The 19,697-nt window shown below is 38.7% G+C and overlaps 1 protein-coding gene across 1 annotated transcript in view; it reads right to left on the bottom strand.

The window, feature by feature from the left end:
- Positions 1-19,697, bottom strand: part of LOC108237008 (protocadherin Fat 3) — an 83,482-nt gene that overhangs the window by 9,631 nt on the left and 54,154 nt on the right. The window contains exons 38-50 of the mRNA XM_017418164.3: positions 19,176-19,319; positions 18,883-19,080; positions 18,291-18,568; positions 17,635-18,197; positions 16,719-16,850; positions 16,408-16,565; positions 15,756-16,284; positions 15,312-15,465; positions 13,816-13,963; positions 10,676-11,092; positions 7,528-7,786; positions 2,301-2,390; positions 283-342 (exon numbers count right to left, since the gene is read on the bottom strand). Coding sequence (XP_017273653.1) covers positions 283-342; positions 2,301-2,390; positions 7,528-7,786; positions 10,676-11,092; positions 13,816-13,963; positions 15,312-15,465; positions 15,756-16,284; positions 16,408-16,565; positions 16,719-16,850; positions 17,635-18,197; positions 18,291-18,568; positions 18,883-19,080; positions 19,176-19,319 — 3,130 coding nt within the window. The remainder of the gene's footprint in view (positions 1-282; positions 343-2,300; positions 2,391-7,527; positions 7,787-10,675; positions 11,093-13,815; positions 13,964-15,311; positions 15,466-15,755; positions 16,285-16,407; positions 16,566-16,718; positions 16,851-17,634; positions 18,198-18,290; positions 18,569-18,882; positions 19,081-19,175; positions 19,320-19,697) is intronic.

Raw genomic sequence — 19,697 nt, 5'->3', positions numbered from 1 at the left:
ACAAACAACACAGGAAACCAAAAAAAAAAGGTAAAATGGAAGTAGAGAGAGAAATTCAGTGTCAGAGACTGACAAAAATATTGGAAATCTAAGCAGGATGTTGTATTCTTAATAAGAAAGGGGATTGAGGCACAGAGGCTTGGCTGCATTTAGTTCACTGCGGCTATTCTTCATTTTGTTTTTATTTTTTAATTTTTTCGTTCCACAACTAAACAAACAGTTTGGCGTCAGAAGAGAGCCACACAAAAGATAGCGGCGTTAACAGGAGATACTCTTTCATACCTTCACTTTCAATATCGTCAACAGCATCATTGACTAGGCGTATGACGGTCACTATGGAGGCTAGGCAGAAAACACAAAGAGAGAAAAAGAAGAACATAAATTATTTCAGTGCATTTATCAGACTGTCGTGATTTAAAAACCATATTAAAGATTGCAGGAGCATTTGTTGAAAACACACAGAAAAACACGTGTTAGTCTTGCAATCTCTTTTATTTTTCGAACTACGCGTGTCCTTGTGTTCTGTCGTGAGAAATACATGAGCGCTTGTTTTTTATGCGGTTACACTAATTGGACCGGAAAGAAAGAATCAACATGGATTTTCTAACTAAAGAACAGAACACCAGGCACATGCACACACAGACATGATCATTAGGGTGTTGGACTTCCACCCTCTTACACTTAGCCAAGAAAAAAAGAAAGAAAAAAAAATCGATGATCTTGAGTTATCTGGGAAGAAGAAACAGGAGAATTTTACAGAAGTATTTTTCTGTAACAGTGAATCTGCACATTAGCCACTAATGTATGGACTTTAGTTGAAAACACAATCCATGAAACATTTCCACCCATATTTTTTCCCTTACATAATATTACTGTATGTTACAACTAACCCAGCATCATTATGTGTGAAAGTAACCTGTAGTTAGTGTGTTTAGCTTTAGCAAACACAATGTTTTTTTTAGATCCTAGCAAATGAAATGGGTTTTTTTAGGAGAATTTAGTACAGACCTCACTCCTAATTTCCAGATCTATAAGACAATGGCGTAAAGTAAACCACTATGTACAGACAGATGATTTTCTTATTAAAGGAACAGTTACGATTCTTTGAAGAGGGGTTTTATGGAAATGTTGAGAACAATCCATTTCTTACCTGCTGTAGATAGCTAGCTTGTTAAATGACCTCAGTTTGAAGCAACTGAATTCTGACAAGACTGATGAGCTAAAAGTTAGTCCAAGCGGGGCTAAGGATTTACGGCTGTCTTAAAACAACATAAATCTAAAAGAAAAAAAAATCATAGTGGTCCTTGCAAATGCTATTCTATAAACCTTTGAATTATTGTAAATTTTGCACAACAGGAATTTTATGATATGCTAAAAGTTTCCCTAGGCTAGTTGCACTGGCAAATAATTATAGAATTCTATGTAAATAACAGAGATTTTTTTCCCCCAAACTAAGGTACTTCAAAGAGCTGTCTACTACAGGTTAGGTAATAACTGTTCACAACCTTTCCACCGAATCTTTTGGCCCACCCAGTATATAATTTTGATCACCTTTGTGGCAAAAATAAAAACTCTCTCAATGAGTCTTTACTTGAATTACTTCTTGGAGACTCAGCTGACGTATTTCATAGCTGACATTTTGACTGTAAAGAACAGAAGAAGCACAGACGCGGTAATAAGGTTTGCATTCCTCTTATCAAATGTTTTGCTTTTGCACATATTTCAGAAGACAACCAGTTTGCACAGGTGCAGAAGGGGAATGCTGCCCTTGTTAATACACCTTTCTCTTTCGACCAAACATGTCTGTTTCCAAAATACCCATTTTAGCAGTAGACATGTTGCACCTCAGCATATATAAATCCCAGTTTATAGCTGGTTTGATCAGTTTGTGTGTTTCAATAAGTGACATTGGGGTTGTAAGACTTTTTTGTTGATCTAAACTAATTTTATAAAACACATATCTAGAGAAAAAGCATGGACGGGCTTCTTGATTGTTACTGTAAATCACAATACAATAGAATCACATTAGTTTTAATGTACAGTTTATCCAGAATATTTCTTTTTCTGACATCTAAATGGAAATACAACACACCTTGATATCCCCCATCAGCATGACGAGCATGAAAAAGGAGAACTGAGGGGCTGCTGTATAAGGACTTATGCAGGTTGCTTTCATGTGATTTCTTTACCTAACATTGCAGCATCATTCCAAATTCCAAATAAATGTGTTTGCATTCAGCTAACGGTAAAAGATTAGGAAGTGTACAGTGTCGTGTGGTGCTTCAGCAGGTAATTCCTACCGTTGTCATCGAAGGACTCAGAGGTGTAGGAACTGAGGGACTGCTCTTCAGAGGTGGAGTCCGAGAGACACTCCACATCTTCCACCATCTCTGGAACATCCAGCATATAAACACAAATCACACATTCCCGTGTTAACATATTCCTCTTAAAACTAAAGTGAATTTAGGACTTGTCAAGGCTCTCATTGCTATCTTAAGACAGCATCCATGCTAATAAAGAGAGACCAATTTTTGGGTAGAAATTAAATAGTTTTTAGTCCTTTGTCTATAAGTGTCAGCACAACCTTTGACCTTAAAAACAAAAAAGGATTTAGACCTGTTTTAGTCAAAAAGCACTCTCCTTACACTAATAAAAGGTTGGTTCAGAGCTTGTTTTAACTTTTCTTAGGAGTCATTCGTAAAATCCTGATTTTTATTAATTTATTTAAATTTCTGTTTGAATAAGAGGATGTTAGGGGCCGAATTGAGATACAGCAATGGTTACTTCTGGCCCTCGAGCCTTATTTTTCCATGTGTCCAAGGAATCAGACACTGAAATAAACTAAAACAAGCATAGTTAATTTTTTGTAATAATTCAGACTCACTTAGCATCTCCATCGAACTTTCTTTAAACCTTTGTGTTTTCTCCAGAGCTGATCATTTCAGAGTAAGCGAGATTAATGCAGTTCATTAACAAAAAAAAAAATAATAATAATTTCAAGTTAGGATGAAAGAAGGGTTATTTTACAGGAGCCGAATTCAAAATGTGTTTGAAAATGGCCAAATGCACATACTGATGATGACAAATTGATCTCAATTATGTGTGGGAAAAACAGCCTGGGCAGAAAAAAAATATCTTATTTTGAGCATTTCTTCTCTCTGAGAAGGTGGAACTGAAATATTTTCACCTAATTGAGGATGCTGGCAGTTATCAGAAAGGTGAGAGCCTCAGCTGGTCTCTCATCTACATCAAACTTGACTTTATGATTTAGTATTCAATCTGTGGAGGATTTAGATAGCTGTAAAATCGGTAGAAAGTGTGATCTTTTGTTCAGTGCTGTCTTACAGCTTCGGAGAACAGCGTTTTCTGTCGACATGCTCATTTAATGGTGTCTGCACCAGCTGGGGGTATTACGGTTAGGACAAAGGAATTACTTATTCATCTGTAACGTCTCTGAGCAAGAGACTGAAAACCGACATCTGAAAGTAGAACGAACTGCATAAAAAGTTCATTAGCTGCAAGCTAGGGTGGCAGTTGTGAGTAAAAAATAAAAATGGTGTAGTCAATCTATTCTCTCTGCATCAAACCAAAGCTTTCATTTCAAAATGTAAACCTGACATTTTGCGTGGGCAAAAAGAAGCCAACTTCAAAATTTCATGTGGAGATTTCAACTGGCTCTCTCCGATTACCTTTGACGTTTCGTGTCGGCAAAGGTCCATTTCAAATAACGGGATGCTTTTGTATCAGTGTGATCCCTGACACGGCTTTTCTTCGCTGGTTTTTGAAGGGCCGTTCCCTTTCAAAGCACTCACTTGCTTCTGACGGATTGTTTGTCAAACGAGTGTCAGAGGGCTATCGCGGATACTTGGGTGTCACAATAAGTTGGCATGTGGCTGTTAAGTCTGTCCTCACCGCGCTCTGTCGAACCGAGGCAGAGACAGGTACATTACTCTGCCAGGTGCTCTAATCCCACAGCAATAAAATGCATGGTTTCACATAATTGTTCAAAGTGTGGAAGAGATTGAAAATGACTAAGAGCAGAAGTCAAGGCTCTAAAAACAAATTTGATCTGCAAAACAAGACTGTGTGGAATTATAAAATAGCAACTTTCTTGATGTGATTAAAAGTAACCTGATCAGTTGATATTTGTAGTAAATCACAAGAGACAGTAAATACTGATACACTAGTACTAGAATATTAATGTCTAATAATCACATTTTTTTTTAAAGTTTGAAAAAACAGTTTAATTTAACTTTGTAAGTTATCTAAATTAGATTTTTATACTGTAATGTCCAAAACAATAATTGTTTTAAGTGTGTCATCAGGTTTTACAGAACCGTGAATCGGAGTATCCCATCATAACAGAAAAGGTTTGTTTTTTAATGTTATAACACTTTTTATCCTTGCAATATATTTTTAAATGTCATAACATACTTAACACATTGTTTGCTTGTTTAAATTTAAACTAAGAATGTCCCAATCAAGATTTTTTTTGTTCACGAGACCAGTTCAAGTCATTTAGTTTGTGCATAAGCCAATATCAAGTATACTTGGATTATTTTGCATTTTTTACTGCACAAACTTGCAGATTACAAACCATAAGTACAATAAAGTTGTTCAAATCAATCCAACCCTGAGTATGACACCTCAGTAGCTCTATATTACAGTAAAGAAAGTCTGTGTCCATGCTGTTCCTTAAGTTTGTTTTATTAATTTCAAAAAGAAAAAAAAATACACCAGGTGCTGCATTAGTGCTCCCAAAAGTGACGTAAACCTAGTTTCTCCACTGCATGCAGAGAGTGGGTCATCCAGAGAAATAAATTCACCCACCTATTCTGTAATTCTTTTTGTCTTATTGTTCTCCCATGTAAGCTTTTCTGTTCTTTAGAGTTTCCTCTAAAGCAGTGGTCTCCAATCCTGGTCCTGGAGGGCCACTATCCTGCATGTTTTACTTGTTTCTCTGCTCCAACACACCTGATTTGAATCAATGGGGATTAACAGGCTTCTGCAGAACATGAAGAGGTGATTTAACCACTGAATCAGGTGTGTTGGAGCAGGGAAAACATGCAGGATAGTGGTCCTCGAGGACCAGGATTGGAGAAACCTGCTCTAAAGTGTGTTGCTTAGCCGTGTTAGCTTTAAGAGCTAGCTGGGTGAACTCTGTACTCCACTGAGTGTTTGGATTTTAAATGTCAAATTAATCTGACGGCATCAAATGTAGCTCTATCTCATGAGAAAAAAAAAAAAACTAAATTGCAAATAGCTACTGAACTGCTCTCATTTTGTATCTTAAAGTACCTCTATGCTGCAGCCATGTTGGCACATCACAATGTTTTATGAGTAGTTCTTTCAGCTCGCAAACAGCTTCCCACAAGTCGTACCATGATGAGGAGCCGATAAAGCCTTTTGATAAGCTGAGCCAAATGATCAGGATCCCAGAAAAGAACTGTAATTCCCATCACTAGTTGTTTCTAGTTATTTTTCTGCCAATTGCACCTTCAAACCTGTAATATATAGCTATATGACAGTTATATAACCAAAACAAATCTCCACATTAGAGACTATGAGATGCAGAATGATACATTGGCATCAGCTTTAGCTTTTTAAACTAAAACCATGTAATTATTGTCAAATGTTTATGAAACCAGTGAAATGTTCCTGTGGGATCATTGGCCTAAAACAGACAGGTATTCTTTAGTGATTCACAGTACAGGTGAGGGAATACTACAAATAATATTCTTCAAAAAAGCCAACTTTTTTTTAAACGCATTTACTTCCTCTCTCATTAGCGCATGCATGTCTAAACTATGTTGACTGGAGTTACAGATTCAGGTTGTGCATAATTCCAACAACTAAAGCAAAGTCAGGCCACGTTCTCTGCTAGGCCTCAAACTTTTTAAATCCCCCTCAAAGATTAATTAAACAAAAACTAAACAAAGAATAATCCCAGTTTTGTATAGATTTTTTATCATCCATTGTGTGATTCCAGAATTGTTCTTGAAAAACAAAAATCTCAAATCAGATATTTTTAAAAGCAGCTAATTATGCTAACTTGAATGTTAATATGATATATTTGGTTTGCTAGTTTGAGTCCTGTTACTTTTTCTATTATTTCCCCCTTTTTTCCCCTCCTCCATACCAAGTAATAACATTTCAAATGAAAACATTTATTATCATCAACACTGAGCCAAACAGAGGTCCAATCCTAAGCTCCAACAGTTTTAACCCCAATTCCCTTTCAGCAACTAATACGTTGTCACAAATTGCTTTCTGTAATCTGTTCTGTAATTGCCACAGTAATAGTTGTGGCATTTACACCGACATCCGCTGAGACGGTTCATTCCTTCAGACGTCCTGGGTTTGGGTGCACAGTTACCGAAACAGTAGCGTTGCAGGACCTCAGTTTGTTTATGGAATACTTTCTGAATATTTAATTATTCACATCATTTTATTTGTTCATGAGGGAGCAGTGGCCAAATTAGTGTATTATCTTATGACTCTGTATGAAAAATGTTGCACTTGTTTTACATTATTAAAGGTTTTATTCATTTGGAGTGAACAAGCACCTTAACTGCTTTCAGTAGATTCATTTAACCGCCACTTAAGGCTGGAGTTATTATTGCAGTAAAGCTGGAAATTAGATGGCTATTTAAGCTTAATCACTTTTTAATTAATGGACTGTACTGTGACTGAGAGCCCGAGGGTGTGTGTGCTACTCCCCTTTCCTTTTTATTTCGTAGACCCTCAGCAGGGGAGCAAACAAATACAGTAAAACAACTTATTTCCTATTCCCACAGGAAGAAATCAATAATTAACTAGCAGGAAGCTCCGAGCAGAAGCTGTATTATTCAAACAACGGGTCAGATGAAGAATCGAAATGTCTGACATCCACCTTGGCACTGAAATGCACCGTGATTATTTCTGTGACAGGAAACAAACCGAACCACAGTCCTGCTGACAGTGTCGGCAGCTAAATATCACCCTGGAATAGAATTATTTGACAACGTCGTCTCACGCCCTTCCGTCGGTTTTCTGCTGACAAAAAGGCCTTCAAGCGTGGATTTAAAAGAAAGGAGAAAAAAAAAAGGTAGAAAACTTTTATTTATTTATTTATTTTTTAACCCAATTGTTTTAGCTGTTTAGATTTTTCTAAAAGTAGGCCAGTAGGACACAGGACATCAGTTCTGCCTGATTAATCTGACCATTCAAACAGAAATGCGTATGAGATGGAAGAGGGTGAAACAAATCCAAGATGACATAATTGCCAATTTGGGCAGTGGAACCGCATTATCATCTATTGCTCCCAGGAAATAAATAAGAAACTAAAACGAAAGCAAAATCATTATATTTAAGCACTCTCGCCTTCTCTGGGCTTTTTTCTTTGATGTGTGCTGTCAAAAGACACACATCGCTGTGAAATAAGCTCTCTCTCTCTCAGTGAAGACAGCGGCAGCACAATGAGCATGCATCACCTTTTGTGATCAGAAAGCGTGTGTTCATGCGAGTGTGCAGGACTCCCGGTCTTACCCTGCGGACTGTTGTCCCTGTGGGTCCTCTCCAGCTCAAAGGCCCTCTGCCCCCACTCCTCCTCCCTCCCGTCTCGGAACCTCTCCGGGCCTTTGTCTCTCGTTTCCTCGCCCTCCCAGGACACTTTGTGGGCCGGGCTGTGCTCAGAGCGGCGGGGGGCCGACGTCGAGGGGAGATTGGGCGCCACACTACACACCGCAATGCCTCTCCTGTTGGTCACACCTCGGACCGTAGACACGTCCGAGAGGAAGCTGCTCATCTGGAGGGATGGAGGAAAATATGCAAAAGGCACTTTAAGGACAGGATAACCACTACAATGAATCCATTAAAAAAAGAAGAAGCAAAAGCAACAAAAAGTTTATGAAAACACTTCCTGTTATTTTCTTATAACACAGAAATGACACGTTCCTTGGTGCTACAGGGCTTCACCATTTTCCAAAATACAATCACACAATACTTGTGTCTGCGTGTGTGTGTTTTCTTTGTCTGTACTGTTCTAATATGCCATAAATCACTGAACAGTTTTTAATGTGACTTTCAGAAAGTAATCATGGAATAAGCATCTATAGGTGATTAACCTTTGGAGTCAGTCTAATTCAAGATGGCTATCACAGCTAAGCCACATTAGACAATACAAAAATGGCTCTAACTCAGCCAGTTTTACACATATTGAGCTATAATTTGGTGTGGTAGTAGCTGAAAGGCATCCTCAACACATACTCAGACATCAGATATCCATCGGGAAACATCTAAGCCATTAAAGGGTAGAATCAACTCTGTCTTTCTGCTCTCAAACTACGATGAATTTTAATGAAGCACACTGGTTAATGCTCTGTCCAGCCTCTCCTTAGCTGCTTGGTTGGCATTGAATTTTCTGAATTTTAACAAGAAAAGGACAAATTCTAGGTAACTTCTGTTTACACCCAATGGCCGCAGCAGGAATCCCTGCATTGAGCTTTCCTCCTTTGCTGCTTATAAGATAAATATTATCACAAATCTGGAAGTAAACCAGGATCCTTCCTTTAAAACCAAACAGTGTTTTAAAGGCAAAAAAATGCTGCTTCTCAGAGTTGAGGCAGTTGTCTTTAATAAAGCCCACTCTGTCTAAAAGAAATCTTGAGACAGTAATACATGCTTTTATACCATCTCGGCTTGATTACTACAAAGTGCTTCTTTTTGGAATTAGTCAGGCTCCTGTTGCTCATTTGCAGCTAGTTTAAAATGCCTCAGCTCAAATTTAAAGTGGTACAGGCAAAAAAGAATGCATTTCCCCAATTTTGGATTCCCATCACTGGCCACTTACAAATTTAATTTCAAAAGTTTTGCATGTTTATAAGTCTCTTAACAGTTCTGCCCTCTTTCATCTCTCTGAACTGCTGCAGCCATGTATACCGCCACACTCCCTGAGGTCAGCAGATCTGATGCTTTTACTGGTTCCAAGGACGCGATGCGAGCTCAGAGGTGACGGAACCTTTCCCGATGCAGGTCCAAAAATCTGGACTGACTTGCAACTGCATGTTGGGCATGCTCCCTCACTTGCTGTTTTTAAATCTTGTTTTAAAAATACACTTTTACTCCCTGGCCTTCAACCCAGTGTGAGATGTTACCTTTGACTTTATTGTGCTTTTATTTATCTGTTTAATTGTTTCATAGTTTTACTTTCCCTATAGGCTTATGTATTTTTTTATCCTTTCTTCCTGGGCTTGTTTGTCTTTATTGTACAGCACTTTGCTCAGCTTTGTTTTGAAGTATTTTATAAATATATATAAAGTGGTATAGTAATGAAACAGAAAATAATCATTAGATGTACATGTACAACTGATGGAGTTGACCCAATTCAAGATGGTTGACACAGCTAAATGAACTTTGTCGGCACAAAAATCGCTATAACTTACTCAAATTTGCAGATAATGAGGCTATGCAGTAGGTGAGAATCATTCTGAGCTTTACTCCGAGCTTTAACACAACTTCTGAGGCTATGGAAGATGGCTATGGTGGCCATCTTGAATCAAAACTGCCATGAAAGGCAGCAAGCGATATGCATTACTTCAAGGAATGTAAGACCTTTAATTTATTTTAGTAAATATTAGCAAGCATAAATAATGTTTATGTTTTTTCCCCTTAATTGACCCTCACATACATTGTTCCTTCGGCATAAATTCTTGTTGTGGCAAATTTATCACTTATTCACACACCAGGTAAATAACCATTTGGATCCAGGCTTGGTGCTAAAGCAGCTCCCAGCTGTTTAAAGGGATATAATTTACTTTAAAAACATAATCTAACACCAGACATTTAGTAGGAGTTTCATTTTAAACAAAAGTCCATGTGTCAGATTAAAAACAAACAAACAAAAAATAGTAGGATCATTTTGGTGAAAATGTGCATGAGCAGGGATTTTTTTATTTGGCTTCCTGAATGCTCCTAGGCTGGATTAATGTTTTAACATCCAATTATAATACCACAGCTGGGTGGCACTGAGTTCTTTTAGTTTTTACAATCCAACTTTAAGAGCACTTTTTTTTTTCTTTTTATCTTGTGAGCCTCTGAGTCAAATAACATGGTGCCTATTCACAAAAGAATCTGTACAGCCCAAATTTTTTAACACCATCCAAAACCCACATCAGTCTTCCTGCTTTAAACCCTCTTTTCTGTGAGTCAGTATTGACACCAGTGAACCCCTTTTTCAGCCACAATACGTTCAGCCTACTAGCTGTTTGAATACAGAAGTGGTGTAGCACATAATGCCGAAATAAATCACAGAAAAAAGGGACATTCTAAGGAGGTGGAAGGGCTAGAAAATATGTTGATACAACATGAATCCTGACATACAATGACATAAAGATGTCACTCCTTGGAGGGCTTTTCTTGGTTTTTTCATAATAAAACTTAAAGTTTGTTTTTTATGTCAGTAAAAAGGGAAATGATACAGTGCTTCCTGGCAATCCTTTTTCAGAAATTCTAACAACCCTTCCAAAAATATTGATGAATTACTTCATTTTTCAATATATCCCATTTTGGACAATACTTCTCTCCTGTGTTAAGTTGTAAAAGAAACATCAGTCTTGTAAACTGACTGTTTTATGACATGAGAGGAATTGAATTAAAATGATAGCCTTAAGACCTGACAATACATAGTTTGGCACACCTGACTGCCTTCACTGGAAGTGGTCCTGTCGCCCTCGGCGCTCCTCATGCTCTGGTTTCCGAGGGCTCCCGGGAGGACGGAGTGGGCCGTAGGACGCACCATGACCTGAGGTGGGCCTCCCGTGCTGCCTCCCACCTCGCCGTAGATGCCCGTGGACTCCTGTGAACTCGACAAGCGCACCGCTTTAAACTCAATTCCCTCCGCCCTCATGCCGCCCTTGTGCAGGATGTAGCTGGCCTCCGCAGAAACAGACGAGATGCCCATCACAGCCGCAGTGCCCGGACCTGGATCCGACTCCTTTCTGAACTTGATTTTTTTCCTGAAGGCGATGAAGAGGATGAGGAGGAAAATGATGACAAAGGCAAGGACTCCGATGCCTATTATCTCTCCTGGTCCGACGTACGACAGCGGCTCAGCCTGGGAGACATGAAAGGAGAAATTACAAAAACACGGACTCAGCATTTCTTACTCAGAGTGTAAGAAAACACATACAGTCACTGCCTCCTGGAAGCAGGGGAAGTCCAGGTTTGAGAGACTTTTTCTGAGTAGGAACCACTTCAGAAACTGATCTTAGACATCTAACTTGTCCAAACTTTGAAAAGACAGTAACATCTTAAGGGGATAAGTCAGATTATTTGAAGTGGGGTTCTTTGGAAAGGTTATAAACAGTTAATATCTTACATGTCTTTTTGCTTAAAACTGGCGTTAACTTTTCCCATCAACCTTGTCTGTCTGGTAGCAAAATATCTCATGAACCACTGGATGGATTTTAATAAAACTCTCAGAAAGGAATCATTACATTCACATCCACAACTCATTCATTTTTAGAGTAACCTTAATTCAAGATGGCTGCCACAACCCATTTACCTTAGTCACCATAGAAATGGCTTTAACTTAGTCAGTTTTACAGATATTAAGCTAAATCTGGTATGTTAACGGCTGAGAGTCATCCTTAACAAATTGTCTGAGTGCTAACAGGCCTCACAATATCACGAGTATTGTCATTTGGGAGGTTAAACTGAAATGACTATAACTCTCTTCCTTCTTGGCATAAATTGATTTTAGTTTAAACCTCTGTCATGAAATGTTCCTTCAAGAATTGCTAGGCCTTTCATTCTAACCATCTTGACGAGCTAATGACTTGTCTGAGTGAGACCAGGATATTACCTGTGCATAACCTTTCTGCAAAAACTCCACTTCTAAAGATCGGAACTATCCCTTTAAGACAGCTTTAATTTCTTTCTGAAACGTATGCATATAATATGTAGTAAGTATGTAAACTGACCACTACGGAAGAGAATTAGATTTTAAAAAGTTTGGTTCTTTAAGTGGGAAGGACCTGATAAATGTCACATATTCTTGAATAGACAGAATAGCTGATAAAGAGTCAAAACAAAAACAGGAAGAAAACAGAGTTTTTAGCAATGTTTCTAGAAACTAAGCTGTGATGAGTGCAGACAAAGTTAGTGCATATTGGTTGTAAAAGCAGCTGTTACTTATGGCCTTCAGGTGAATAATGAAAGCACATTCTGTCTAACTTGCAACTTTAATTGATTTTGTACTCAAAAGCGAAGATGGGTTTTTGATGTGCTGTAATAACCAGAATTTTGAATACTTGTTTATATATATATATATATATATATATATATATATATATATATATATATATATATATATAAACAAGTATTCAAAACTCTGGTTATATATATATATAAACAAGTATTCAAAACTCTGGTTATTACACTTGTATCTGAGGTCTGGTTTATCTAATTGTCCTGGTAGTCCTTGAGAAGCTAAAGTCCACTTCTTCCTAATTAATTTTAATCAAGATAATTAAAAGGCACACACCTGTCTGTATAAGGTCCTGCAGCTGTTGCTGTTGTGTTGAGGCACAGATTTAAAAAAGGTACAAGAACAGTTCTCCATGGTTTAGAGCAGTAAAAAAAAAATTAGCTCTATTTATTCTGAAGTGGTAAAAAGATTTGAACCACTAATGGACTTCCAAATATAGTAACGAGAAACAAAGTGATCAGTGATTAGTAAGAATCTTTGTGGAAACTGACGAGACAATAAATAAGTAAATGGATTTAACCCTAACCCATTCAAATTTAAAGAGTTGGAGCAGTTTTGTCATGAAAACTGGGCAAAAATCCCAGCTGCTAGATGTGCAGAGCTCGTGGAGCTGGACCTGAAGAGACTTGCTGCCGTAACGGCTGCTAAAGGTGGCTCTACAAAGAGGGAGTGAATACATATGCACAGACCACTTTTCAGATTTATACTGTTTTAAAATGGTTCACATATTTCTTCCTTATTTAACTTTATTCATCTGAAGTATTTTTTGGAAAATAATGACTTATAATGAAATAAAAAAATCAAATTAAAATCCAGTTTCTAAGACAGCAAAACTGAAAACGTACGAAGGGGTGGTGTTGAATAATTTTGTAACCCACTGCTACCAGTCAGGATATGTACTTTGTGTCAGGTACTTGGATTCTAGTCAGAAATTAGAGAAAGTTGAAAAAAAAAGAAAAAAAAACCCAGAGGATTTCTAGCTGAGGATCACACAGTATCGCCAAATAAACAAAGGAGTGGCTTCAGGATTTTGTTGTGGTGACCTCGCTCTTGTCTGGACTTGACTGTATAAATGACCATTTCCCAAAACATAAATTAGGAAAAAACAAAACAAAACTACAAAATCTGAGGTGCTAAAATTGTCACTGAAGGCCCTTAAACCAGTGCTTACAAAGGGTCTACTTAGAGTTTATGTATTCAGAAAAAACATCAAATACCTGTTTTTTTTCTGGAAAGATAAAAATTAAATGAACCCAATGAGTCTGACTCAGTCAATTCTATGTAGAAAACTTAAAAAGGCCCGAAAACTTCCCGTGCAAGGTGTAATGCGTAATAAAAGTCACAAGCATAACAACTTCAAATGGAAATTGTAATTTACTCATTACCACTCTCTCCTTCATCGACTGTGAGGACAAGCCTGTGAATAAGCCTTCCAGGAGGCCGTATCTCACAAAAAAGTAAAAAATAAAATTCTCAACAGCTCCACTCTGTAATTAAAAGTTCAATTAAAATCAAGCTGAATTACTCGAGTTTTTCCATTCAGTCCAACTCTGTCATTAAAACTCTACCTGCGTGTCATCCCCGAGGGTCTGATCATCACAAAACTGACCCTCGTATCCCTCCGAACAGTTGCAGGAGAACGAGCCGAAAGTGTTGACGCACTCGCCTGCGTTCCCGCAGACGTCCTGCTCGCACTCATTTACATCTGCGTCACATCTGTGGAGGCAGAGACAAATCGATTGCCATGCACGGGAGCAGTGAGGAGGATTTGTTTCAAAGCGAGGAAGAAGAATGGGGGATGAAATCATGACAGCGCGCAAAAAAAAGAGGAAAGAAAATAAAGAGTTAAGAGATCAACTTTTAAGAGGCCCTCTCTGCTTATAAATTAAGGGGATTATCTTTATAGATTCTCCGTTATCTTCAGTTATATGGTTCTAAATCAAAGAAATATGCTCAAACAGAAAAAAAACACACACACAGACTTTAAATTCCAATAAAAAAGTCTCAAATACAGTTTCACTCTGCCTGCACATGAGCTCATCTTGTATTTTTATATCAAACACGAAGCCCTGCTATGAATGAGACAGAAAGTACAGGAGGTTCTCTTTTGAATTTTTCCTTTTGTCCTTGATGAGATCCTTCAAAATGCTTCACAAGGTTTTTCTTTTTTTTCTTTTTTTCTGATGGAAAAAAAAAAGCATTTTAAAGGAAGGTTCTGACTATGCGAAAAGTTTTCTTTCAAAAATAAAAGCGTGACAAGCAATTAAGCATATAAAGTTCCCTTTCCAAACTCTTGATGTGCTGGTCTGTAAATCCCTCTTAGAAATACTTTGGATGATTAACACTGATAAAAAATTAACCTGATTCAGAATTTCATCAGTTTAAGGGCCAACCAGTGATGTACTACAGGCAGCTGGATCCAACAGATGTTATTTGAGGCAAAATCAAATACTTGTTTAGATTGTGGCTTAACTAATGATGAGAACCGGAAAAGAAAAAGAAAAAAAACATTCTTGTTGCACATTTAATTTAATCTAACATTGCTAAAATTTTACATCTTTGTCAAGAGCTGGAAAAGATCTGAAGCATTTCGTCCTCTGAGGGAAACTTGCCCCCTAGCGGCGGAACTGCTGAACAACCACAGCAGCACAGAGGTTATTTCAAAGGCAATTACTGAGCTGTAATTAAGAAGGCAGAATGAGAATGATTACAGGCTTTTCAAGCAAGAATTATGCTGAATTGAATTAAAACCACCAATTTGTTCCTCACAATAACAAGTAAAACAAACAACTGTGAGGTCTTGAGTGCTAATTTGAGCTAATTAATGTGTGTGCGTTTAAGTAGAGCCTTACACTAACATTTTTTCATGCCTAAGTGGAAGCAGAAGCAGATGAACCAGTTTGTGATAAAATCCCCACTCTGACTGACTCTTTTTTTACACTATTTATACAACGTGTAAAAAAAAAGGGCAAATTATTCGTTAACACTATTGTTATAGGCAAATATAAAATCTCTCCTGAGTGTGTGGGTCTGTGTGTGTTTAAGGCTTTTTTTATGGTCTTACATAAGTCCCGTGAGTCCTCCAGGACAGCCACAGAAGAATGCACTGCCAACTGGCTTGCAGTCGCCACCGTTCTGGCAGGGGTTTGGCATGCAGGATGTCAGTTCAGTTTCACAGCGCCCCCCAGTGAACCCACTGCTGCAACTGCACATGAAGCCTGTCGGACAGAAAACTGAAGAGTGTCACATTAACAGACATAAAGATATTAACAAATAAAATAAAAATCTAATAATTTGAGGAAAAGAGTGGCATTACTTCTGATTAATAGTTAAATATTCATGTTTTAGAAACAAAATAGGTGCAATAACAGGTAAACCAATTAGAGTTTATAATGAATAAAAAGAATAATAGGTAAAAGGTTGCTACGTATGATGATAAATATTTACATAATTTATTTATACAGTTGCAGGAATGACACCCATTTGGAGCCATGACGTGTATACAGACCTCCAGAGGGCAGGCTGCTGCAGGCGGCTCCGTTGAGGCAGGGCTGACTGATGCATGGATCCAGATAAAGAACACAACCCAACTTGACCTCGCTCAGCCCGGCTATCTCAGCGTAATGGCTTCTCTTGTTTTGGAGGGGCAGCTCATTACCGTTCAGGGCCAGTGAGCCCAGGCAGCCCTGGAAGCCGTCCTGAGCCCTCGGAGGGCCCCTCGCTCCACGGTCACCAATTCTTGGCCCTCCCTTTTTTTCTTCAGGTCCAGGGCTGGACTCACCCTGACCACGCAGTGGCCTCACTTGGGCTCCAAAGAAAAAAGATGAATCTGGAGCCAGAGGCCAAAGACGGACAGGAGCCCGGGCCGCTCTGCGGCGTTCCACATAGCTGTCATCCAGTGATAGGAGGGTGTAGTTTCTGGTTAGCTCCAAAGACACTGAATGCCAAAGACCATCATTTATTGGCCTGTCGGAGATACCCATAATGCCAAGGGTGTTGTCACAGTGCAACTGGAACCAAAGTCGACCCCCTTCAATCTGGAACAAAAAACAAAAAGGATACTTTAAGTGAACTATTTTGAGTTTTTATTTTCCATTGAAACTATTTTCTGTGTGGAAAGTTAAGAAAAAAAATGTGACAGAAGTTAGTTTATATTTTACCTTGAGCATGGTGCAGGAGTTAACACGTGTAAACATAATGACTCCTTGTCTTTGGAGTGTTCTTATCCTCAGGCTCAGCTTCATCTCTCCACTCTGACCACTCTCTGTCACTCTGTACTTGATGTAACTGTTTCCTGAGAAACTCAGAGAGGTCTGACCTGCTCATTCACAAAACACAGAGACAGAAGTAGAATAACTGCCACTACGGCTGCAGATATGATTATTTTTAATTATGTCTATTGTAAAGTAGTTGTTCATGTGAAACAAGTAGGGGGAAATAAATCAAAATGAGGAGTATGATAGAATCAGACCTGCACACTCATCCAGTTTCTCAGGCTGACACTGGCAGACAGATGGCGCTGTAGGACCAGAACGGACACACTGCATGTCTACCGGACAGGACTGACCTTCACAAAGCTCCAGAGGAGTTGGACATGTCCCTCCTGTTTTAAAAAAATGGAAACATGCATAAATGACAGAAGAAAATGTGCTCAAAACATCTTCCAGTTGAAAATGATAAACAATGGCCTTTCTGTTATTTGGTTATATTATTTACAATAAAACAAGAGAAATAGTGTTTTTTGTGACAATGCAGTGTAAATGCTGACTGCTGAAGCTAAAACTGATCTGCTAAAATGAAAACAAGTATAACAGAAGCTAAATGAGCAAAACAAACCCTGAAGTGAACAAAACAATTGCTAAAATAAGTAGAACACAAGTTAAATCATAAAAGCAGCAGAACAGCATCTGAAATTAGCAAAACTGCAGCTAAAATTAGGCAATAGTTAAGAGCTAAAATTAGCAAAATGGTAGCTAAAAGTATTAAAATGATAGCTAGAACAAAACAGTATCTAAAAGCTAAAAGGAGCAGAAAGCAGCTAATAACTGAAAGTAGCAGAGCAGTTGCTAAAAACTAAAACTAGTAGAATGGCAGCTAAATGTAGAAGGTAAAATTAGAAAAATGTAGGTAAAAGCTAAAAGCAGAGTGCTAGCTAAAAGTAGCCAAACAGTAGCTAAAATCTAAATGTAGCATAAGAATAAATTAAAAAGAGAAGAATGTTTTAAGGTAATTGAAGAGATCTCATTTTATTTCTATGGGGAATTTTAATTGTAAATAAATACAAAGTAAAAGTGATTAAATATTTTTTAAACATAAAAGTTACAAAACCTAAAAGTTGTACACATTTCAGGATTTTTTTTTCTTTGTTCGATTGCAGGTGATCTGACCTGGGCAGGTGCAGGTCTCTTTCCGTCTGAAACTTGGCAACACTAAGCTGATCCTCTCTGTGCTGTAGGTAACAGGCAGGCCACCCTCCATCACCAGTGCGTTTTCACAAACCCGGTCGCCACAGTCCAGCGCGCCAGAACAAGTGCTGGACACCAAAGCAGCTCCGGCCAGGAGGCCTCTCATCTGCCCTCGAGCTCCGGCCTCCTCCAGCTTCGCTAACAACTCTTGCTGAGAGTAGAAGCCCTCCATCCGCCTGCCGCCTGACGTCTCCGGCCTCTCCATAGCCAGAACCAAGTCGATGTGAGACGTGTCCGCCACTGGCTGGACACTGAGTATGTGAAAGGGATCCTGTTGCCCTGGTGACCATTTCCAGCCACTCAGTGCCCGTAGAGTTAACCTTATCTGGTTTAGGTAGCGACTGAGTAAATCCTCCCAAGACAGGGAGCTGAAACGTAAGGTCAGGGCACTGCGTAACAGCACGTCTGTCACCTGCTCAACCTGCACTGACACGTCAGCTATCACTGCAAATCGTCCGTCACTCACTGTTGCATTCATCTGATATCTGAAAGAAAACAAGAGTACAACATTGAATCCGCAAAAATGTTCTACATCATATTTCCCTTTGTGTTTGTGTTTTGCGTTTGTGCGCGTATACCTCCCAGGTTCGAGGCCCGGCAGAGCAACAATGCTGCCATCTTGTCTGTTGATCTCAAACATGCTCTTAGGCTCAGGCCTCTGAGTGAATGACAGAACGTCGTTGGGGTCGCGGTCGGTTGCCAGGATCCGACCGATCGGACCACCTGGAAACGTATCTGTTAACATAACAATGAAGATTTCCAGAGGGGAGACGGTGGGCTTGTACTGACTGTTCCCAAGGACTCGCAGAAATACCCAGGAAGAGGAGGTAAGACTTGGAATACCAGAGTCGCTTGCCTAAGAGACCAAAGGATCAAACAAAGAAACACTCAAAGCAACAGTTCCACATCAAAGTTTGATTTAATTGTTCAGCTTAAAGTCATACTAAATCAGTGGTGTTAATGGCTGTTTATGTATATAAAATATTTAGATCAACCCATTAAGATTTAATGACACCTTTATGTATAATTAGGTTTACTAGATCAAAAGTTAAGGGGGTGTCTTGGATCTTAATTGTTTGGCAATGTCACCTATTAGGTGGCCTTAGCAGCAACCAGTGATAGACTGTATGTCTCATGAAGTGGTCATTTGAAAAAAAACAAGTATCTCACCTGAATTTCAACACTGAATTCCCTGGGGGCTTCAGGGCCAAACACACGGTTGGACTTCAGAGTTCCAGTCTGGTCCAAGCTGAAGAAACTCCCCTCGTTTCCTGACACTATGCGAAACACAAAGGGAGGGCCGTTTCTAGCGGAGTCTTTATCGCTAACTGAGAGCTTCAGCAGGGTGGTGCCAGCAGCCTGGTTTAACTGGAAGTACAGAGTGGAAAATTCAGATAACCTAAAAAAAAACAAAAAAACAAATAATACAGAGTAAAAACGTACACACACACACACACACACACCTGTATGACAGCTGTGGAGTTGGGAGGAGAGAAGTCAGGAGGGTTGTCGTTAACATCGGAAATGTCAACATTGACTGCAACAGTGGAGGACATGGCAGGAGAACCACTGTCAAAGGCCTGCACAGACAAAGAGTACCTGGATACCTAGACAGGAAATAATAATAATAACAAAAAAATTAGTGTCATATTTGTATGTATTAAGTGATACAGTAAGCACTATTTTACTTGCCGTATATGAAACCTAACTCAATGTTACCCTTAAAGTGATCATTCAGATTTTTTAAAGTGAGGTTCTGTAGAAAGGTTATGAACATTTTATTACTTACCTGTTGTATGTTGCTCTTTGACTAACAGCACTTTAGAAAAATAAAGTTTAATTCTGACCAGACTGAGGAGCTAAGGCTACTTTTTGTTGTTCAAAGTGCTATCTACTGCATGTAAGACAATGACTGTTCAAAACATTTCTACAGAACTGCACTTCAAATTATCTGAATGTTTTGCTTTAATGGGTGGAATGTTTTT

This window comes from Kryptolebias marmoratus, linkage group LG13 (assembly GCF_001649575.2).
Source record: "Kryptolebias marmoratus isolate JLee-2015 linkage group LG13, ASM164957v2, whole genome shotgun sequence".
Taxonomy (NCBI): Eukaryota; Metazoa; Chordata; class Actinopteri; order Cyprinodontiformes; family Rivulidae; genus Kryptolebias; species Kryptolebias marmoratus.
The sequence above is the reverse complement of the archived record's forward strand: the minus strand, read 5'-3'. Positions and strand labels throughout refer to the sequence as shown.